Consider the following 21,796-nt stretch of genomic DNA (forward strand, 5'->3'; position numbering starts at 1 on the left):
ATCTCCCACCTCACAGCGGGCACCGTGATGCGACGCCTCATCTCTGAATGGAGCGTGACACAGATGGTGAGCGACCTGAGTCAGGTGACAGTGCATCTGATGGCTTCTCCCAGTGACGAGAGCTCTGACCACCGCCTTGATCTGCTAGTCACAAAGACCCACCTCCTGAGCCTGTCCTCCCTCACCTACCAGCGGCATAGCAACCGTGCTGCCGAAGAGGTATCCTCTTGGCTCTGAGAGCTCCTTCTCCACCCTTTGGGGAGAAGAGGCGCCCTAGCTCTATCTGAATTCCTAGTTGGAGTCTGAGATTTCTCCCAGTCCCACAGATGAGTGGAGTATAGATCCCGGTTTCTCCATCACTCCTTTGTCTGGAAGTGTTTTTCCATCTGGATTGGGTTTTTATGTTGAATCATTTAAAAGTACATTCTCTGTCTTGAGGTCTAATGTCCAAGTATATAATTTAGTCAGTAAACGCAGCCTTTCAGTCCCCTCTCTCTACATCTTTCCTGTTTGCCCCAAGCAGATTTCATTTTCAGTTATGCTATTCTCTGTGCTCTTGCATGCCTACAGCCCCAAGTGGGACTCCTAGGCCCCCACATGACCTGTCTTCATTCAGCTGTTCCTCTTTCCTCAGGAGCTCTCCTCCCGAGATGGGGACCCTGCCTTTCACACCCACCAATTGCACTTAGTGGACCTGCGGGCTTCCTGGACCACCACCAACAGAGACATTGCCTTTGGCCTCTATGATGGCTATAAAAAGGCAGCTGTGCTTAAACGAAACCTTTCCACTGAGGCCCTGAAGGGGTTAAAGATTGATCCTCAGCTGCCAGCCAAAAAGCCGAAGCGGGGTGTCTTGCCTAACCCTCCAACCCCTCCTCGGGTCAATACTCCCAGTCTCAGTAGAGGGCCTGAAAAGGGCTCCTCAGGAGGTGAGCTGGAGGGGGTGAGATGCCAGTGGGCGTGACAAGGCTGATTATATCTAAGATCACAGGGGTGAGAGGGGTGAGACCCTAGAGGTCGCCTGGCACTGCTCCTTCATTTTCTTATTTTTATCGATTTTCAGTTTTATTGCCTCTTGTTTTCACACCACAGTCGTTTCTTCTTAGATCACCCTCACCTCCTCGAATGTAGGACAAAGAAAAACATACAGAACTGGGGGCAGCTAGGTGGCGCAGTGGATAGAGCGCCAGCCCTGAAGTAAGGAGGACCTGAGTTCAAATTCGGCCTCAGACCAAACACTTGACACTTACTAGCTGTGTGACCCTGGGCGAGTCACTTAACCTCAATTGCCCAAAACCAGAAAAAAACCAAAACATACAGAACCAACCAGCACTGTCCACTCCCTGGTTGTGAAATACTTCCTAAAGTCTGTTCACATTTTCTGGTTTCTTACCTTTATATTTTCTTACGGTACAATAAGATTCCGTTACATTCATACGTCACCGTTGGTTCAGACGCTCCTCATTTAATGGCACCCCTCTGCTCAGGAAACCTCAGTGGCTCCTGTGTACCTCCAGAATCAAGTCCTCTGCTTCCCAGTTGAATCTCTTTGCGAGTTCTTGCCTTCCAGGCATCTTACTTTACTCCACTAACTCTGTAGGCTGGTGTGTGTAGTTTGCTGTTCCTGGAACGTGTCCCCTGGCTCCCCTCTCTCTGCCTTTGTAACGACTCTCATCCTTGAGCTGAATGCTCCTTGTCTTCACCTCTGCCTTTGAGTTTCCTTGGCTTCCTTCATGATATAGCTTAGACCCCACCTTCTTCAAGCCTTTCCTGGCCTTCCCAGACCCCAGCTGCTGATGCCTTCATCCTCAAGACGACTTTCCATCAGATCTGTGTATGAATCTTGTATGGGCCTGGTTTTTTCCATGTGTGTCTCTTCCTTTGGAATGTGAGCTCCTTGAGGGCAGGGACAGTTTTTAATCTTTCTTGGTAACTCCTGTGCTTCTTCTAGAGCCTGGCACATAGTAAGCATTTCATAAAGGTTGACTGACTGTCACAAAGAAGAGTTGCTTTGAATATTTTGGTATCTGCCCAGGAGTGCATCTTTCTCATTTTATAGATGAGGAAGTTGAGACCAACAGAAGTTGTCTGCTGCCTTTACTTGGCAGCACTCAATTTCAAATGAGGAGAGGCCTGGAGTCTAATCTGCCTCTTACCCTCTGTGTTCGGGCCATCCTGTCACATCTGTGAGCCTTAGTGCCCTCAGCTGGATGATGGATATGTATGGCTAGTGCCTGCCTAAGAGAATTGGTGAGGGTCTAATGTATATGAGATGCTCTCTAGACCAGAAGCAAATGGAAGAGCCAGAGGGGAAGGGACCACGTCTGCATTAGCCTGGAAGGAAGCAGTGGACCCCGCTGGAGGGCGATGTTTGACTCTTCTGATTGCAGGCACCGCTCTCCCTGGCCTGGACTCAGGAAGGCAGCTAGCCTGGTGGCCTCTTGATCTTGCTGTCTTATCCGGAGTCTCAGCCCTGCTAGTCATTGTCTGTTCCTCCTTTTCCAGCTCAAAGATCATTCGCATAGGCAGAGAAACAAAATGAGATGGGAGTGGCGCAGCTCCAGTAGCTTCCCCTCCCCCCACCATGCTGCCCTGGTCATCTTCCAGGCTCACTTCCCTTGTTGGAGCTGGGAGAAGGCCCCCTGCTGTTGTCCCTCCCTCTTTTTGCCAGTCTCAGCTGGTGCTGAGCATTAGCTCTGGTGGCACCCGGCCTAGGGGGCGGGGCCATCCCTACGTTTGTACTTACCCTCCGTGAGCCTGCCTGCCTTCCATCTTCCGTGCACGTCTCTTTAGAGTCCGAGTGCATTGGGTATTTCCTTGGGTGTCCGCATGGATCTCTTTAGGCAACTCTTCTTCTTCCTCTTCCTTAGAATTGTTCCTGTGCCTTCATCACTGTTATTGGACTTCCCGTCTCGGCCAGCCCAACTGCCTGTGTCCATGAATCCTACTTCTCCTTTCTCTAGACCTTTGAAATGTGCTCTCTGCGTGTCAGACTGCTCGACTTTCTTCTCCTTCCCTGCCACACATTCTAAGATGAAGTAGTCACTTAGGGCAGATCACTGTTGTTTCCGTCCCAGCCACCAGTGCCTCCTTGCTAGTGAAGAGCGAGCCAGGAGAGAATTTTGCCTTGTTAGTACCTTCTTTCTGTTTGTTCTGTCAGCTCATTTTTCTAGGCTGAACTAGTTCCATTTCATACCTCAAGGACTGCAGCATTGAAGGGCCCAAAACAGAGACCTCAAGGAAAGTTCTAGGATGTGGGGAGAGAGGGGGTTAGCTTAAGGAGGATGATTGGCCTGGGGGCATCAGGGAGAGAAGGGGAGAAGAGAATTGCGTGTGCTTTCTGGTTCAGCAGTCTGGGATTAAATGTGATTCCTTCCTCCTCTGACCGTGGCCCTCTCCTTCCTTGTCAGGTGCCCACATGTTGCGGAAGCTGATTGAGGAGACAGATAAATTTGTGGTGTTCACAGAAGAGGAGTCGGGAATCAGTGAGCAGCTGTGTGGCATTGCTGCCTGTCAGACGGACGATATTTTCAACCGCAACTGCCTCATTGAGCTGGTCAACTGCCAGGTACCATCGCTGTCCCCCAGCAGCTCCCAAGAGGAAGGGGTCGGAGAGAATGCTCCATCTAATTGGGAGCCTGCTTGGCACCGGGCTGGGAAGGCCTTTCAGATGTTAAAATAAGATACATAGGCTTACAGAGGAAACCAGTTATGTCGACAGACAGCTACCAGATTATTGTTTGAAAAAACTTACGGACCCCAGTTTGAGAATCCCTGGTCCGCCAGGAAGAGGCCACTGTGCTAACAGACATTGCCGTCTTTGAAGGCCAGAGAGGTTGAGGTACTTGGCCCTTCCTGGTGCTGCTTCTTGGGGCCTGTTGTGAGTTCTGGGGATGGGCACAGGGAGGCATTGCAGGAAACTGGCGGGCAGGGCCAGCGGTGCTCTGGGGGTGGGGAGCCAGAGACATGGACTGGCCATAGGATTTGGTATAAATGTTTTTTTTTTTTTATTTTTTATTCATTTTAAATTTAAATACAAAATGAGAAAAGAAAAAGAGCGTTTCCACATACACAGTAGAGCACACAGTGAGAGAAGATTCAATATCAAACAACAAATGTCCATTTCAAGAAAACCTATGTGATATATAGACACACTGTTTTCAAAGCTGCTCAGCTTTTCTGTGCTTCCTTCTAGGTTTTCTTTTGTTCGCCGCTGTGCATGTTTTTTCTCCCTTCCCATCCCTCCCCTTGCCCTAGGGAAAGCTACAATTAAACGTGACTGTATGTATATACATATCTATCTGTCTATGTCTATGTATGTATGTATGTATGTATACATGTGTACATATGTGTGACACCACACTGTCCGTATTTCTGTTGGCCAGTTCTTTCTCTGGAGGCAGATAGCATCTTCTTTCATAGGTCCGAGTGTTTCTGTGTTTTTCTAAATAACCAGCTCATCATTTCTTTTATCACAGTTGTCTTTGATCATAATCATGTTCCACAGCCTGTTTAGTCATTCCCCAGTGGAAGGGCATCGATTATTTTAGCTAACTACAAACTTTTGTAGCTGGTCAGCTGCCATGGGGGGGGGGTGTCTTCTTTGGCCTTATTTCCCCTCTTCCTCAGTGGTCCTGGTGTCCTGACAGCTTCTTTTCTTTGTTCATAGATGGTTCTTCGAGGTGCAGAGACAGAGGGCTGTGTCATTGTGTCTGCGGCCAAAGCCCAGCTGTTGCAGTGCCAACACCACCCAGCCTGGTATGGCGATACCCTGAAGCAAAAGACATCCTGGACGTGTCTCCTGGATGGCATGCAGTACTTTGCTACCACTGAGAGCAGCCCTGCTGAGCGTGATGACCGGCAGCTCTGGCTGGAGGTCAGTGCACCCCCATGTAGCAGAACCAGGCAATGTCTTTCCTGTTACCAGAGGTCAGTCCTGGCTCCCTCTTGCCTCTGGGATCAAATATATACAAAATTTCCTCTTTGGTTCTTCAAACCCTTTGCCCTCTGACCTCAGGCTGCCTTTCCAGGCTTCTTGTGTGTACATCCTATCAGGGGAGAGCTTGCTCTCCTCCCACTTCTGCGTCTTTGGATACCTAGATGGCGTACCCACTCACACCCACTTCCCCTCCACCTCCCATGGGAAGACTGTCCAGACCATCCCTCCCCTCTCACCAGGGCCCTCTCTGCAAAAATTACTTTGCATGTATTTGTGCTTAATAGTTTATGTTCCTAGTGTTTCCCTTAGTAGAATGTAAGTTTCTTGAGGGCAGCCACTCTTTCATTTGTTTCTGTATCCCCAGGCACCCAGTGCCTGGCACACATTAGGGACTTCATCAACTTGTGCTGAATGAGTGAAATGAATCCTCAGTGTTTGCAGTGGTCAGCACAGTTGGGGAAGTTCTTCCCACTGCCTGTTGCTTCTGGCCAAGTGTAGTGATGATGGCAGGGGCTCCGAGCTTGCAGAGCCTCAATGCCTTTTAGCTTCTCCTGCACCTTCTGTCCTCATACCCTCGGCACGCAGTACAGAGCTTGCCAGGCTTTTGACACCTGCTTGGTGGATTGCCCGCACACCATGGTGGGGAGCCAGAGCAGGTGCTGAGGCCTAGGAGCTTCTGCCGTTCTGAGAAATGTTGTCAGCTGGGTCTGACCTCTGTGATCACTGTGTGTTGGGTGAGAGCAGGTCTGATTTTAGGGCTCATCTGCAGGGAGCTCAGAATGTGCTCCCATCATGCAGATGCTCTGTTTGCTCAGGCCTGTCAGAGGCTGTGCTGTGGAGAATAGAGAGGGAGTGAGCTGGGAGTAGAGCCATGGGAAATGGTACCACCCTGTCCTTGTTCTTAACCTTTTACACAAGCCACCTGGAGGCTGTAGCAGCAGGAGACCCAGCTCTCAGGAGGGGAGAGTGATGGCAGGACACCTGCAAGCTCCCACAGCCAATAGTGGACGTTAGTGCCATTAGTTATGAGCAAGGACAGCCAAAGAAGGGAATTCTGCCGCCCTCCCCAAGCCCCATTCCCTGATAAACACCAAAGCAAAAGTCATACTTGTTAGTCTGTCCTCTGGGGCTAAAGCTGATCCCTCTTCCCTTGCTCCGGCTGAGGCATCTCATTGCCTTGACAGTGGAGCCCCATGTAGGCAACATCCAGCCTAACTGTGCAAGAATTAAGAAACTGTCCAATCCAATGTTCCGCTAGATGGATGGGCGGGTTGGTGGCACCAGGAAGAGGACGTTGAGCTGGTCTGTAGTGGTAGTGGTCCGAGCCAACAGTGCCTCTGGCAGCAAACGGATGCAGAGAGTACCTGTTCTCCCTGCTGCAGTGGTCCCAGGGAGCTGGAGAGTAGCAGCCTGGCTTTTGTGTCTGTCTCAGGCACGCTGAGCCTTGTACTGAAGTCCACTTTCTCAGGAGGCGGCCGCCGCAGCCTCCAGGGATGATGCCCTTTGGGACGCTGTCCCCAGGCTGCTGAGAGGGGTGCATGATGGCACCTTTTTCACAGAACTGATCCTCGGTGAGTCAGTCAGTGGATTTGATGGCTCCATGTTGTTTTCCCTTTTTCCGGTGATGACTCTGCATCTTGCCTGGCAGATTTAAGTGAATGTCAGCTTCAGTTTCACCAGCCCACCTCACCATTATTAGTGTCCACAGAGAACAGTGGGACTGTGAACAGAGAAGGTTCGGGTTTGGTGAAAGTTCGCACTGTCCAAAATCTGATGTCTGATTTTATTTTTAGGCCTCAGGTCTGGGGATCTGGCATTCTGTGCCTATTTGGTCTAAAGGCATCCTTAGCCAAACATGTTTCCCAGCTGTCTTTGCCAACAGGGAATTTGGGGAAGGAGGGTCTGCGATCATAGCTAATGTCCTGGCAAGGCTCAAGGCCAGGCTTGAAGGACTGACGGCATTCAAAACCATGAAGGGAAGAGTTTGACTTCTCCCTTGGGGGCTTCTGTAGAGATCCGGGAGTCAGAGGACTGTGGGATAAGTGCTGCCTGCTCTTGGCTTGGGGTCGGAGCCTTTTTGCCCAGGAAACGTGTGACTGTCGTGGCTGAAGATGCCCGTCTCGTCCTCACCAGGTGAAGAACATTGAGGAGCATCGGGAGCGCAGTCTGGACTCGGTGCAGGAGCTGATGGAAAGCGGGCAGGCTGTGGGGGGCATGGTCAGCACCACCACAGGTTGGTCCTGGGGCCTGATAGTGTTAGAAAGAGGTCAGACTGCAGTTTCTGGATTTCTGGTAGTGTTCCTGGAGTCTTTTGGGCTTGCATAGCTAGAAGCAAAGGTTCTTAGGCCTGGCTCTTCAGATGTAAGTCAGAGGGATGGCCTCTATGGAGAGCTGGCCTTAAGCAGGTCTTCTCCCCTGTCCAGACTGGAACCAGCCAGCGGAGGCCCAGCAAGCCCAGCAGGTGCAGCGGATCATCTCCCGGTGCAGCTGCCGGATGTACTACATCAGCTACAGCCATGACATTGACCCCGAGCTGGCCACTCAGATCAAGCCACCTGAGGTCCACGAGCAGCAGGAAGAAAAGGAGGACCTGCTGAAGAAACAGGAGGGTGTGCAAGAGCTTATGGGCGTCTCAGAGTGGGGAGGGTCCCTGGAGTAGTCACCCTTGCTGGGGCCTGAGACTTGTATGTTAGCCAAGGTCTCAGCTGATCATCACCCCCCCCCCCCGGGCTAGCCTCAGGGTATTAGTGCCTCTGGCTTTATATTTCTGCCTTAGAAACAGCATTAGTTTTAAAGAGGGCCCTATTCACGGCCTGGATACAACCAGAGTGGGATATTTCTGACTCTATGCAGTCTCTGTGAGGCTTTGGGGGTAGAGAGGATTTTCAGGGAGGGTCCCGGACTTCCTACTAAAATCCCAGCTAATGTCAACAGGGGCTGTGGACACCTTCACCCTCATCCACCATGAACTGGAGATCTCTACCAACCCAGCCCAGTATGCCATGATCTTGGACATTGTCAACAACTTGTTGCTGCATGTGGAGCCTAAGCGGAAGGTGAGCCTGGCTTCTTTATCGCAGGCCAAGCCTCACTGGGGCCCTGAGGTCCCGTGCTTCTTTTGAGAGTGCATGGTTGGGCTGCAGGCTGCAGTGCTGCACTTTGGCCCTGAGGTGGAAAAGCTCTCCACAGGTTAGCAGCAGCGGACCCTCAATCATCTTGCAGAGGTTTTAGCCTTCCTCTTCCAAAACCAACAGCAGGACTGGATTTCTTAGTCCTGTCCCCAGTCACCATTGAATGCCACTGTAAAACCTCCGTGGACCTGATCTGTGGCAGCGATCAGGAGATCCCTGCTCCAAGGTCCCTTCTCTCTCACTTCCTCTCAGGAAGCTTCTGAGAGGAGAGAAGCTGTCACCCGAGGCCCACACGCACCCACACATGCCCGCACGCCCCCGCACACACCCACAGGTTTCGTTCTGGCCCCTCTCTCTTAGGAGCACAGTGAGAAAAAGCAGCGGGTACGCTTCCAGCTGGAGATCTCCAGCAACCCCGAGGAGCAACGCAGCAGCATCCTGCATTTACAGGAGGCTGTGCGGCAGCACGTGGCTCAGATTCGGCAGCTTGAGAAACAGATGTACTCCATCATGAAGGTCAGGCACAGAGCACAGAGAGCCCTGAGCTGGAGGGGGCTCCTGGCCACGGGAGGGATCTCCTGCTTACTCTTGTCCACTCTGCTTCCCTAGTCTCTGCAGGATGACAGCAAGAATGAAAACCTGCTTGACCTGAACCAGAAGCTGAGCCAGGAGAAGGCTGACCTGCAGCTGGAGAGTGAGGAGCTGAATATCCTCATCAGGTGTGCCAGCCAGGGCGCTCCTCTGCCCTTGTTTCACGCCAGCCTCCAGGGCAGGGAGCCTTCTGACAAGCAGAAGCAGTAGGCTTGGGTTTTTTCCTGGCCGTCACCCCTGGGAGGGCCCAGGCAGGCCTCTGGTTGGGAGCTGATAACTGGAATTGGCTTCCTCCCCTCCCTTTGGCTCCCAAGCAGGTTGTATCCAGGGACAGATGGTTCTGAGGGAGGCACACAGGGATATTTGGGGAAGAGCCAAGTCCCATCTGGCTGGGAGCCTTGAAACCATGGCTCTTCCCCTGAAACTCTATCTTGAGTTTGCTCAGCAGTAGAGTGTGGTTGCCACTTAAATATTGGCATTGGTCACAGAGAGAGAGCTTGTGGCTTCTTGATAGACCAGAGTTGAGAAACAGGATTGGGATTCGTGCAGCCCTGTGGGTGGGGCACTGAGTCCAGGGCCGGGGGACGGTCTCAGACTGGAGGGTGAATCTATCTGGAGTGTGGGATACCCTAACGCACACGCTTGACCGAGCTGGTTCTGGCTCTGTCTGTTGTCTCCTTACCTTGCTGCCACTCCATCAGGTGTTTTAAAGACTTCCAGCTCCAACGGGCCAACAAGATGGAACTTCGAAAGCAGCAGGAGGATGTGAGCGTGGCCCGCCGCACGGAGTTCTACTTTGCCCAGGCACGGTGGCGCCTCACCGAGGAAGATGGGCAGCTGGGCATTGCCGAACTGGAGCTCCAGCGATTCCTCTATAGCAAGGTAGTGCCAAGGCCAACAGTCTGGAGAGGGCCTCTGGCAAAGCCCTGGGAGAAGCTTGTTGCAGGGGGACGTGTCTGTCTTAACAGGTGAACAAGTCTGATGACACAGCCGAACATCTCCTGGAGCTGGGCTGGTTCACGATGAACAACCTCCTGCCCAACGCAGTCTACAAGGCAAGTGTCCTTCCTGCTGCCCCGCCTGCAGAGAGCAGGGAGAGAGTGTGCTGCAAGCCTCTCACCTGGCTCTCCCTACAAAGTAGGTGCCAAAGGGTGCTGGGTGGATCTTCAGTTTGACCCTTCACACCCCACAGGTGGTGCTGCGGCCCCAGAGCTCCTGCCAGTCTGGGCGGCAGCTGGCCCTGCGCCTGTTCAGCAAAGTCCGGCCTCCTGTCGGGGGCATCTCCGTCAAGGAGCACTTTGAGGTGAGGTAAACCTGGCTCCTGGAGAATCTAAGGGGGAGTGAAAGACAGGGCTCTTTCTACAGCAGGGTTTGGCTAAGGGAGAGCAACCACTCTGTTTTTCATGTGCCTTTTTTTAAAATAAATTTTTATTAATATTTTTATTTTTGTATAATTTATATTTCCCACTGTATTCCTCTCCCCACTGCCTCCCAGAGAAAGATCCCCTATAATGTGAAAAAAGGAAGAAAAACAAAACTAATCAACACATCGATGTTATAAGCAGTAGCCCACTCCCATTGTCCCCCACTCCTTCCAGGGGGCATTCTCATATCTCCTCTTTGGGGCCAAGTTGACTATTTCATTTCCCCTGCATTTAGTTCTGATTATTTTGTTGTTCTTTCATTCCCATTACTGTAGTCAGTGTGTGTGTTGTTTTCCTGGTTGTGTGGACTTCACTGTGCATCAGCTCATGTATGTCTTCCAGGCTTCTCTGTGTCCTTTCCATTCACGTCCCAGTTTGTTTAACCATTCCCGGGTCAATGGACATCTGCTTTGTTTCCAGCTCTTTGCTGCTATGAATATTTTGGTGTGTTTGACGCCTCTCTTTTTGTCTTGTCATTGACCTTTTTGGGGACCTCTTTACCTAGCAGTAAAATATATGGGTCAAAGTGACATTTTAGTCACTTTCTTTACATAATTCCAGATTGCTTTCCAGAAAGATTGGACCAATTTGCAATTCCGTCAGCACTTCATTAGCGTGCATTACTCTGCATAAGACCTCCAAAGTTGACTATTTCCATATTTTGTCATCTTCTCCAATTTGTTTATGTTGAGTGTGACATGAAACCCCAGAGTTGTTTTGATTTAAATTTCTCAATATTAGGGATTTGGAGCATTCTGTAACATGACTATTAGTAATTTGCAGTTCTTTTGAGAAACGTTTTTCTTATCTATTGACCACTTATCAGAGTATGATTTTTTGATTTTGTATATATAAGAAACTGACTTTATTTTTGTTTTCGGTGAACAAAATCCAACTTCTCTTTTCTATCTTCCCTGAACCACCCAAAAAAAAAAAGAGAGAAAGAAAAACCAAACCGTTCTATCAAATATACACAGTGAAGCAAAAGAAACTCCCACGTTGGCCGAGTCTAAAGAGCATGTCTCAGTTTGCACCCTCCATCCGTCACCTTTGTGAAGAGGTGGAAACTTGGTTAACCATGGGTCCTCTGGAGCGGTTCTGACTTCTTTGGAGGGACTGACAGACATTAAAGCATCCTGCTGCCTACATTTCTTGCAGGTCAACGTGGTTCCCCTTACCATCCAGCTGACACACCAGTTCTTCCATAGAATGATGGGCTTTTTCTTTCCTGGTCGTAGCATGGAGGATGAGGAAGTCGGCGATGAGGAGGACAAGTCCAAACTTGTGACTACGGGTGAGGGCCTCAGGATGGGGCTCCAGCAGAGCGGGGCGGCAGCCCCAGGAAGGAGCCGCGGCCGTGGAGAGGGGGTGATGGCTGGCCTGCTTGCTCTTTTGTAGGGATGCCAGTGGTGAAGCCGCGGCAGCTGATCACAGCAGATGATGCAGTGTCTCTGGGCCCCGGAAAGGGTGTGGCCCAGGGCCTGAATCGTGGCTCTGGGGTCAGGAGGTCATTCCGCAGAGCACCTGAGGTACTCTGCGGTGGGATGGTGGGAAGGCCCCTCAGGGTAATCTCTCCCTGCTTCCTTTGGGATAGATGTGAGGGCAGAGGGAGGGGCACGTGAGCGACACTCCCGCTCACTCATGACTCCTGGATGGTTCTCGTTTCCTCTGCCTTCCTCAGCACCCCGTGGATGACATTGACAAAATGAAAGAACGGGCAGCCATGAACAACTCCTTCATCTACATCAAGATCCCACAGGTTCCACTTTGTGTCAGCTACAAGGTCTGGAGCTCCCCTGGGCATCCTGGGGCTGGTGGGGGGAGCTCTGCTCCCTTGGGAGCTGGTTGAGAATCCGTGAGCCAGAATGCCTGGTGAGCTCTGGAGCACTCTCTCCTAAGCAGCTATGGGGCCTGCTTCTGTTGTGTCCGGAGGGGCGGTCAGCGTCAGAGGTCTCTGCAGAGTGCTGGTGGGCGGGCTGCTCCTTGATGGGCGCATGAGTCTTCTCTGTGTTTCTCCCCTCCCCGCTAGGGTGAGAAGAACAGTGTGGATTGGGGTGACCTTAATCTCGTGCTGCCATGTCTAGAGTATCATAACAACACATGGACGTGGCTGGACTTCGCCATGGCTGTCAAGAGGGATAGCCGCAAAGCCCTGGTTGCCCAGGTGTGTGGCTGGGCTTGCTAGGTCAGTGGGGCCTGGGGGTCTGTGGCAAGCTCGTGGACAGCCCAGCACCGAGGCACAGACTTGGGCAAGGTTAGAGGTTCCTTTGCTTGTCGCTTCCAGTCCCTCTCCCCTTTCCCCTGTGACTGTGTTTAGATGACTCATTAATTCATTCAGCAGATAACCTGCTGAATATTTCTACTCTGTTCATAGCACTGAGGGAACAGAATGGTTAGGTGGAAAGACTGGGAGTCAGAATACTCAGGTTCAAGTCTCTGCTCCAACACACTCCAACTCAGTGTTCTTGTCTATAAAGACAATTTTTTAAATTCTATAAAGGCCCTTCTTACAGGGTCGGTATAAAGAAAGCAAACTTTGTTAGACTTTAGAGTGTAAAATTGTATATTTATTAATACCTTCCGCACAGGATTGTTGTAAGAAAAACTTCTTATAAGCTGTTAAACAGCCGTATGAACATGAGCCTTTAGAACAAGGTGCTGATGGGGGGAGCTTCAGGTAGGCCACTCCAGCTACCTCCTGATTCGTGTCAATAATTAAACCCCTGATGAGGTAGCATTATTTGATTTCACTCTGCATATTTCCACATTTCATATACATATTTTATATGATTATATCTTCAAATAGTGAAAATTTGAATACATGCAACTATGTCAGGGGAGTCCTTCCTCCTACTCATTAGGGACCTGGCTGTGGATTATAAACTTGAAGGCAGGGCAGCCGCCATAAAGCCAAGCCCAGTGAATGGTATCTCTAAGCAGACTTAAATGTTTTCTGTCAGACTCACTGACCCTCGACCCCCTTTCTCCCAATCCTCCCAGGTAATCAAGGAGAAGCTAAGGTTGAAGCCAGCTGCAGGGTCTGAGACCCGAGGAAAGCTTGAAACAAAGTCAGACCTGAACGTGCAGCAGCAGGAGGAAGACGAGAAAGCCCGGCTCCTCATTGGGCTGAGTGTGGGCGACAAGAACCCTAGCAAAAAGTCAATTTTCAGCAGGAGAAAATGAGCAGGGAAAGCCCCCATGGGGCAGAACCGGACTCTGGCCCTAGGCTCCAGGGTCCAAGTGACTCAGGGCAGGGGCAGGGGGTGGAACTCTCCCTTGCTCCCTGGGGATTCGTGGGGGCCTTAGGGAATGATACCCCTGGTGGGCTGTGAGGAGGAGGCAGCGCCGCTCCCCTTGGAGGGCCTAGTGGCTGATGCCACCGTGCCGCCAATTCCTGTGTGAAGCAGGCTCAGGATCAGAGGCATCAGGGTCAAAGCCCAGAGCAGGGATATAGGCACTGGACCCTTCCCCTGGGGCCGGAGGAGAATGGGGAAGGGGTAGCAGATGCAGAGCCGAAGTGTTACATTTTTATAAATAGATATAAATCTTTCTATGTGTAACCTCTCCCCATGTGCCAGGGGAAGGAAGCTGTGGGGTTCGTGATCCCCTCTGAGCCCCTTTACCCCCTATAGCCTTGTACAGAAAGGGGTTTTTGTGTGCTCGAGGGGGGACCACCCTCCCATCCTACCCAGTCCTTGTGCCAAGCTCTGCTGGGAGGATGACACTGAGTGCCAGAGCTGGCCATGGGTCCCTTACCCTCTCCCTTTGGGCAAGCCCTGAGTGGTGGTGGTGGTGGTGGTAACAAAATGGGATTTAAGGAGAAAGAAAGAAAGATGATTTTAAATTTGATGCTGTCTGGTGCTTCTGTCCAATGCGTGGACCTCCCTTTGTGTGCTCACTGTTGGTAGTCCCAGCCCCAGCTACATAGCTGTGGCCTGGGGAAAGATGCTCTGCCCATCCCTTGTGTCCCTGGGCATTCCTCTGACAGAACTTGCTACATCTGTGCTGCCTAGAATCATTGCTCCCTTTCAGTGATGAGGAAGCAGCAGGCCTGCATTTTAAACACTAATTCCTAAGTGGGGGGGCATTTCTCCTCTCGAAGAATGAGTACCCATAAGTCTAAGTAGAACTGGAGGCAGGCACCATGCATAATGGAGCTGGGGGTGGGGCTCATGAATGATGCATCACAAAGGGGTGGGCCTGCTTATGTAACTGGGACACAGGGGTCTGGCAGCTGGGGAGCCACTGGCGGGATGGGAGTAGCAGGCAGCCAGCAGACCCTTCCCCACAAGGTAAGTGGCCAGAGCTGCACCAGCCCACAGTTAGGGGCAGCTTTGACTTTATGCCAAGGGTGGGGGAAGTGTTGGGGCTTGGGGGGTGGGGAGTATAGTAAGGATGGCCAGGATGAGAGCCATGAAAAAACCAGAAGGGAGAGGGCTTGAGTGGTCCCAGCAGAGGATGTGCAGAAGGGGTTTGTGCAGGAGCCACGAGAGTGAGAACCTGGCTTTGTGCCCAGTACTAGACAATGCCAAGCTGTGTTTGATGAACAGAGAATACAGCCTGGTACACAGAGCTGACTGCACTGTGCTGAGTGGCCCCCCACGTGGGGCTGGCACCTGCTGAAAAAAGCAGGCTGGGCAGGCGGAGGGAGCTCAGTGTAGCTCACCTTGGCTCTCAGCAGGATGACAGCATCCCCCCCATCCAGGGCCCCTGGGTTCGGGGCTGGAAGAGACTCTTGTCAGGTGTGGGGACCACCCTGTCAGGCCTGGACCGGCTGTGGGGACAGCGGAAGCACCAGTACCCCCATCTGGGGTCCCTGGAGCCAGCCCTGCTGCCAGCAGAGAAGCCTCTGTCTGAGTGGCCAGTGCCGAAGCTCATCTCGCTTTTCCTGCCCGAGTTCCCTATCCGGCCTCCCCAGGGGCAGCAGCAGCTGAAGGTGGGTCACTAGGTCCCCAGCAAAGACTACCTGTGGCATCCCCGTGGAAGGCTGGGAACCTCAGAACTCAGCTTTCCTCTTCATTTCTCTGTAGGTCCTGGGGTTTGTGGCCAAGGGCTCCTTTGGGACTGTCCTCAAGGTTCTGGACTGTGGCCTGGGGGCCTTGTTGGCCGTGAAGGTAAAGGCCTTTATTGCTGTCTCCTCCTCACTGCCTTCCTCTAGCTGTCCTGTCCCCAGGGTGAGGGAACAGGAGGTGGGGGAGGTTTCAGGTGCCTTTTTGCCTCTGCCCTCCCACTACAGGTGGTCCCCAAGGTAGAAGTCCTTCAGCGAGACAGTTTGAGGCAATGTAAGGAGGAGGTCAGCATTCAGGTAGGTACCGAGCACCCCAGGAGGACTCAGAACTGAGGGCTGGAGGCAGAGCCCTCGCGCTGGGAGGGCTCCCTCCTGGCCCAACCCTGTGGATTGTAGAGGCCTTCCTGGCTGTGCCTCTGTTCTCATACGAGCTCATAGACATAGCACTCCTGGCTAACAGTTCCAGCTCAGCGTTGTGGTTTAGGCACTGACCAGACATCCCCTCATCTCTGCCAGGTTGTACCCTGCCTGGGAGCCCTTTGGCCCTCCTTGTGCCAAGCTGGGGTAGGGGTCAGTTGGCAGGGCCAGGAATTGCACATGTATATCTCAGCTGAGGGATGAGCCAGACAGTCTCTCTGTGCGCAGCCAGGTGGTGCCTGGCTCATCCCCTTCTTCCATTAACAAGGACTTCCTTTGACCTGACCACCTGTTCTCTTCATCCCCAGCGCCAGATCCGCCACCCCTTTGTGAGTGGCTTGGGAGGCAGCTGGCAGGGACAGCGGCACCTCTTCACCAGTGAGCCTTCCTCCCTGCTCTCTTTGCTTTCAGCCCTCCTGCCCAAAGTCTCCATACTGACACTGTCACCCGTGGGAGGGGAGTCCCCCACTTCCCTACCCGTCTCTGGGGATGTAAGACCATCTCCCTTCAGCCCTGGAGAAAAGGGGGGTGCCGTTTTGGGCAGGAAGAGCTTGGTACCCTGGGCCCCAGGCAAAGCAAGACCCTGACCCCGGGCTCCTTTGCAGTGTACAACTACTATAGCACAGGAGACCTGCACTCTCTCTGGACCACAGTTGGCTGCTTTTCTGAGGCTTCCATCCGCCTCTTTGCTGCTGAGCTGGCCCTGGGTGTGGGTAAGTGGAGCACAAGGGGAATGGGCCCTAAAAGCATGTTGGGGGAGCTCTCATCCCCATGTGGGATGGAGAGGCCAGGCCCAGTGAGGCTTCAGGATGAATGGGTGCTGACAGGGCCTGGCTAGGACAGAGGCATGAGGCGGTCCATGAGGAAGTTGGAAAGGGTAGGACCTGGCAAGGGGGGAAGTAGGGGGGAGGAGAACATTTCAAGCATGTTCTCTTCCTCAGGCTACCTACATGACCTGGGCATTGTGCATCGAGACCTAAAGGTAGAGTGCATGTTCCGTCCTGCTGCATGGACAGCCTGCATGGGAAGGGGAGGCTAGAATTCCACCCAAGTACCCAGAACCACCTTTGAACTACTCATGGCCTTAGTATTAGTGTGATCAAGCTGGACAAAGCCAACTCTGCCCTGCCGCCCCCCCCCCCCGATGTTCTTAGGACAGATCAAAAAAATGGAAAGGGACATGGAGTTGGGTACCCTTTTTAGGTAGGGGTTAGGAAGACATCAAGATGGGAAAGGGTACATTTGGATGTTTTATTTATAACCTTTCAGATGGAGAACATTTTACTGGATGAAAGAGGTAAATCTCTTTAATTCCTGTATATTAGAGAGAGAGAGAGAGAGAGAGAGAGAGAGAGAGAGAGAGAGAGAGAGAGAGAGAGAGTGTGTGTGTGTGGTGTTAATGACCACCTTTTCCCTCAAAGGCCACCTAAAGCTCACAGACTTTGGCCTATCGAGACATCTGCCCCAAGGTGGGCGAGCTTATACCATCTGCGGGACGCTCCAGTACATGGGTGAGACAAGAGACAGGACTGGGTGGTCAGGGTGGGTAGCAGTGGCCCCCGGGGTCTTCTCTCTTGCTCCTCTGCACTGACAAAGGATGACCTTTGCCTGGGCCATTCCCCATGTCTGGGATGAATTCAGTGCTCGCCTCTGCCTTCCCAAATCACAGAAGTACCACTTTCTTCATGGAGCCTCTCTTCCAAGTTACCTTTCTGTTTAACTCTTCTGTGTTTGTTTACATCTGTTCTCTTTATGTTTATTTGGGATGTACTTACATGTGCATTTATTGTCTCCCCCGTTAGAATGGAAAGTCCTGGCCCGTAGAGATCGTTTCTCTCTTGGGTCTGTATGTGCCCGGCTCCCAGCAGAGTAGTTTCTGGCACATAGTAGGCGCTTGATGAATGCTGGCTGCTCGGCTCATTGGTTGATTGGGACTTCTTCTCCTTGCAGCCCCAGAAGTCCTGAGTGGCGGGCCCTACAACCATGTTGTTGACTGGTGGTCCCTGGGCATCTTACTTTTTGCCCTGGCAGCTGGAAAGGTAAGAATTGGAGGGGTGGATGGAGGAGGAAATCTTTCGTAGGGAAAGAGAGGGGAAATTATATCCCCCATCATTTAACCTAGATTTTGCCCTGCGAGTAGAGGTCAGCAGTGGAGATGGGAGGAAGAAAGGCTCTGTAACAGGCGGCCTGTTCCAGCCCCATTCTTTCTTGTCCTAGTTCCCGTTGCAGGCTGAGAAGGATCACGTGGCCATGTTGGCAAGTGTCACTCGCTGGGACTATGAGGTCCCAGCCTCTCTTAGCCAGGGGCTTTCTCTTCTGCTCCAGGAGGTAAGAGCAGCCCTGTCTTGACTCTTTCCTGATCACCAGCTTCTGAATCCCACCTTCCATGTGCACTTGAGAAATTTCACTTCTTTACATTTTACAGCCTAGGTTCCAGCTCTGCTTGGCTTGCCTCACTTCTTTTCTCACTCCCTTTGATCTTTATTCCTTCCAGCTCCTGATTGGCTCTGCTTGTCTCCCCAGACGCTTCCTTCCCTCCTTAGGCCATCGTGAAATTCCCTACCCCACGCAGATTGGGCTCAGACCACTGCTGCTCCCTTCTCTGGGAGAGAACCCAACATCCTCATGGCGTGCTTCCCACTGGCCTCCAGGCAGATTTCATTTTGCCTGAAACTTAGGCTCTTCCTATGCCCCAAATGCCTCAATCTCATTGGCTTCTCTCAGCTCTTGGGCTGCTGCTTCTCCCAGTCACACAGAATCCCAGTATCCCAGAGAAGGGCCCTCAGAGGCCATCGGTTCTGGCCTGTAGCTAACAGGAATCGCCTCTGGTCCCTGACTGACAAATGGTCATTCCCCGCCTTCTTGCCCCCATCTTCTTCCCCACATCCCTGGGCTTTGGCCTCCTAGCTCACACAGCCCCTCGCACTTTGTCTCCCTTCAGCTCCTGTGCCACAACCCCTCCCAGCGCCTGCGCTACCTGTATCACTTCCAGGTCCATCCTTTCTTTCGGGGCATGGCCTTTGACCCTGAGCTCCTACAGAAGCAGCCAGTATCCTTTGTCCTGGAGGCGAGAGCTGCCCTTCCTGCCCCGGCGGAGGCTGCACCATTCCAGGATTTTGACTGTGATTTGATGTCTCTCTCGACCCATCCCTGCCCTGCCTGAGCTCCAGGCCCCTCCCCGCCCCCTCAAGCTGGCTTGTAGCTGCCAGCCTCAGGATCTTCTCCATCGCCAACTCAGGAAGACTACCCAAATGTACCATGTTGTCTCTGGCCACATGCTTGTCCCTTGTTCTTTGTAGCAGAATCCCCTCCCGTTTTGTAACTTAAAACATTTTACAACTGAAACTGATCCTGTGGGGCTCAGGCCCTCTAATGGGCTGTCGTCTCCCCTGGGGGAGAGGCCAGAGTCCGTTCCTGGGCATCCTGTTATGGGCATTTCATTGCACCTTCTTGCCTCCCCTGCTCCTCCTCATTCAGTAGGTGAGACTAGGCCTCCCCGTTTGCTCTTCTCCACGTCTCCCAGCCTCAGGCTCCTAGCCAGGGTTCTCCAGTCCACTTCTCCCTTACTCTTATGACACGTTTCCTTTCTCCAGCAATACTGAGCTCTGCACTGACACACATCGATTCCTCAAGGTGCTTGACAAACTTAGCCAGCCTGTTCTTTTCAGAAGCAATAATTGTTTTTTTGTAAGGATACAGATCACCCTTGCCCCAACAATTTACATTTTCAGTTGTGATCTAAGGATTCAAGGCCTGATTGTGCAATATATTAAATAAAGAAAATAAAACTGAGACTTTCACAGCCTATTGTGTGGAGGCGGCGGGACAGCTGAGACACACAGGTAGGTCTGGGTAACCCTGCAGGGCTATACCTGGGAAAGCCTAGGGTTAACTCTCCAGTTCTGTAGGGAAAGTAATCATCTCCCAGGACCTAAGAACTGCCATGCTGGATAGGTCCACCATCCATCCTCCAAGATTCGTTTTCTAATAGGGCCGCTATAGGACACTTGTGGAAAAGGGTGGTTCTCCTCCCAAACACAATTTAAGAGTCTAGGGTTGACTCTTAAAACATGAAAGTTGCAGTCGGCCATGACTCTATCTAACCCCTTTCCAAGTCTTTGTTTTTAGTGTATAATCTCTCCTCAGGGAGTGAACTTTGCTTCCTTAATGTTAGGGTTTTTTGGTGCTGCAATTGTCAAGTCTTTTTTCAAGTTCCCACCCTCTGTTTTTTTACTATCTCCTGTTATATAGACAAGCAAACATACTTTTGTCTTCTTAAGATAGAACCGAGGGCTCCAGGACTTATTCCTAAAATGAGATGCTCCATAACGGTGGGAGGTTTCCATTAGAAAAGACAGGGACCAAGAAGGAAGAGCTAAGTGACCATTTGAAGGGAAATCAGGGTGAGACCTGGATAATATCTCTCGATTCATTGAGGCTCCTTTCAGCTGTGGCTTTGTGCTGGGAGAACCCTTTTGGAGTGGCTTGGCCTGAGAGTCAGCGCTGGCTGCTAGTAAACTTGTACTCTTGTCATCTGAACTGTTTATGGAGGGGGGAGTGGGCAGAGACGGGAGTAGGGATGCCATCTGATCAAGCCCAGAGCCTCAGCTCAATTCAGCCACAACGATTAAGGCTTTCCTGTGTGTAGAACACACTGTGAGATAGAAAGTTTAGGTAAGACATGGTCCCTGCCCTCCCTCAGTCTGGTCAGGTTATAGTCTAGGAAACTCAAAGGGATAGAATCCATACCTAAGGACTTTTAGTACATAAATGCATAAGACAGGTGCACATAGGGTGTTTGAGGTCTGAGGAGGGAAAGATCCTCATTGACTAGAAATACCTAGGAAGGCTTTGTGGAAGAGGTGACTTCTGAGTTGTATTTTAAAGAATGGTAGGATGAGACAGGCACAGAAGCAGAAAAGAGATGTTTACAGGTTATGGTGAATAGTCCAGTTTGGCTGGAGCATAAGAGTACACGGGAGTGAGTAATATGGGAATGCTTAAGAGGAAAGAGGGAGGTGCCACATTAAAGAAGGCCTCCAATACCAGGGTCAGGAGTTTGAATTTTACTTGATAAACATTAAAGACCTGCTAAAGGGTTTAAAGCCAAGGAATATACATAAGGGATGGATTGGAGGGATCAGAGATGGTAGCAGTAAAACTTGTTAGAAAGTTAATAAAGTGGTGTAGGTAGAGCTCCAGACCTGGAGTCAGGAGGACCTGAGTTCAAATCTAACGTCAGACACTAGCTGTGACTGGATAAGTCACTTAACCCTGTTTGCTTCAATTTCCTCATCTGTCAAATGAGCTGGAGAAGGAAATGGCCAACCACTCCAGTAACTCTGCCAAGAAAACCCCAAAGGGGGTCAGGAATAGTCAGACATGACTGAAACGACATCAACAAGAACAAGAATGGTGTAGGCAGATGCTAAGGGTCTATACTAGGGTGAAGGTGGAGAGAGGAGGAAGAAGAGGACGGGTGCAAGGCATAGCAAGCTAATAAAGTTTAATTTGCATTATTAACATTTTCTTCGCTTTAGTCTACTAGAGCCAGTCAACAAAACAATATATCAGACTGTTGTTTGTAGCGCTTGCTGATGTCTGAGGTGTGGCTCACATTGAAATTTTTTTTTCTATTTTTTATTTGTTATTTTTTTTAAGATAAATTTATTTATTTTTAGCTTTCAGCATTCACTCCCACAAGTTTTTGAATTCCAAATTTCCACCCTCCCCTCCCCCACCCCCAACATGCATGAAGATGGCATGCATTCTGAATACCCTTCCCCTAGTCTGTCCTCTCTTCTATCTCTCTCCCCTTCTCTTATCCCCTTCCCCTTCTATTTTCCTGTAGGGCAGGATAGACTTCTGTACCCCATTTCCTGTATTTCTTATTTCCCAGTAGCATGTGAAAAAAATTTTTTTAAACATATGTTTTTAAAACTGTAGGTTTCAAATTTTCTCTCTTCCTCCCCAACCCACCTCATTGAAAAGGCAAGCAACTCAATATAGGTTGTACATGTGCAGTTATGCAAAACATATCCATAGTAGACATGTGAAAAAATAACTCTATTTCCCTTAATACTATCCTGCCCTCCCATTTATTCTGTTCTTTCTTTTGATACTTCTGATTACTCCCTTTCCCAATCTGCCCTCCTCTCTATCATCCCCCTGCTCTCTTGTCCCCTTCTCCCCCTATTTTCCTGTAGGGTAAGACAGATTTCCATACCCAATTGAATGTGTATGTTATTCCTCCTTAAGCCAAATCCTATGAGAATAAGATTCCTCA

General features: G+C 51.1%; 2 protein-coding genes across 3 annotated transcripts in view; both read left to right on the top strand.

Moving 5' to 3' along the window:
- BLTP2 (bridge-like lipid transfer protein family member 2) overlaps positions 1-13,934 on the top strand; it is a 32,310-nt gene extending 18,376 nt beyond the window's left edge. The window contains 17 exon segments of the mRNA XM_020963214.2: positions 17-219; positions 635-929; positions 3,411-3,568; positions 4,670-4,876; positions 7,073-7,172; positions 7,363-7,548; positions 7,874-7,995; positions 8,431-8,586; positions 8,680-8,789; positions 9,363-9,543; positions 9,630-9,716; positions 9,854-9,964; positions 11,244-11,379; positions 11,484-11,614; positions 11,767-11,868; positions 12,115-12,249; positions 13,086-13,934. Of these exon segments, the coding sequence (XP_020818873.1) occupies positions 17-219; positions 635-929; positions 3,411-3,568; positions 4,670-4,876; positions 7,073-7,172; positions 7,363-7,548; positions 7,874-7,995; positions 8,431-8,586; positions 8,680-8,789; positions 9,363-9,543; positions 9,630-9,716; positions 9,854-9,964; positions 11,244-11,379; positions 11,484-11,614; positions 11,767-11,868; positions 12,115-12,249; positions 13,086-13,268 (2,603 nt within the window). The 3' untranslated portion in view covers positions 13,269-13,934.
- A 105-nt stretch (positions 13,935-14,039) lies between these two features.
- RSKR (ribosomal protein S6 kinase related) lies at positions 14,040-19,302 on the top strand. 2 transcript variants are annotated; one of them, XM_020963215.2, is made up of 12 exons: positions 14,040-14,377; positions 14,764-15,021; positions 15,116-15,199; positions 15,322-15,390; positions 15,819-15,888; positions 16,116-16,223; positions 16,452-16,492; positions 16,780-16,807; positions 16,932-17,021; positions 17,461-17,549; positions 17,728-17,838; positions 18,452-19,302. In XM_020963215.2, exons 1-12 carry the CDS (start codon positions 14,237-14,239, stop codon positions 18,671-18,673), a joined length of 1,311 nt encoding a protein of 436 aa, XP_020818874.1. In that variant the 5' UTR covers positions 14,040-14,236; the 3' UTR covers positions 18,674-19,302. The 2 variants fall into 2 exon arrangements, with proteins under 2 accessions (XP_020818874.1, XP_020818875.1); XM_020963216.2 differs by having other exon boundaries at positions 18,503-19,302.
- Positions 19,303-21,796: the final 2,494 nt, after the last annotated feature.

This window comes from Phascolarctos cinereus, unplaced genomic scaffold (assembly GCF_003287225.1).
Source record: "Phascolarctos cinereus isolate Bilbo 61053 unplaced genomic scaffold, phaCin_HiC Scaffold_5;HRSCAF=322, whole genome shotgun sequence".
NCBI classification, from domain to species: Eukaryota; Metazoa; Chordata; class Mammalia; order Diprotodontia; family Phascolarctidae; genus Phascolarctos; species Phascolarctos cinereus.

Coding starts and splice junctions, on each gene's coding strand:
- RSKR (XM_020963215.2), top strand. CDS start 14,237: ATGGAGCTGGGGGTGGGGCTCATGAATGATGCATCACAAAGGGGTGGG. Junction 17,550..17,727: donor TTGCCCTGGCAGCTGGAAAG/GTAAGAATTGGA, acceptor TTCTTGTCCTAG/TTCCCGTTGCAGGCTGAGAA. Junction 17,839..18,451: donor TTTCTCTTCTGCTCCAGGAG/GTAAGAGCAGCC, acceptor GTCTCCCTTCAG/CTCCTGTGCCACAACCCCTC.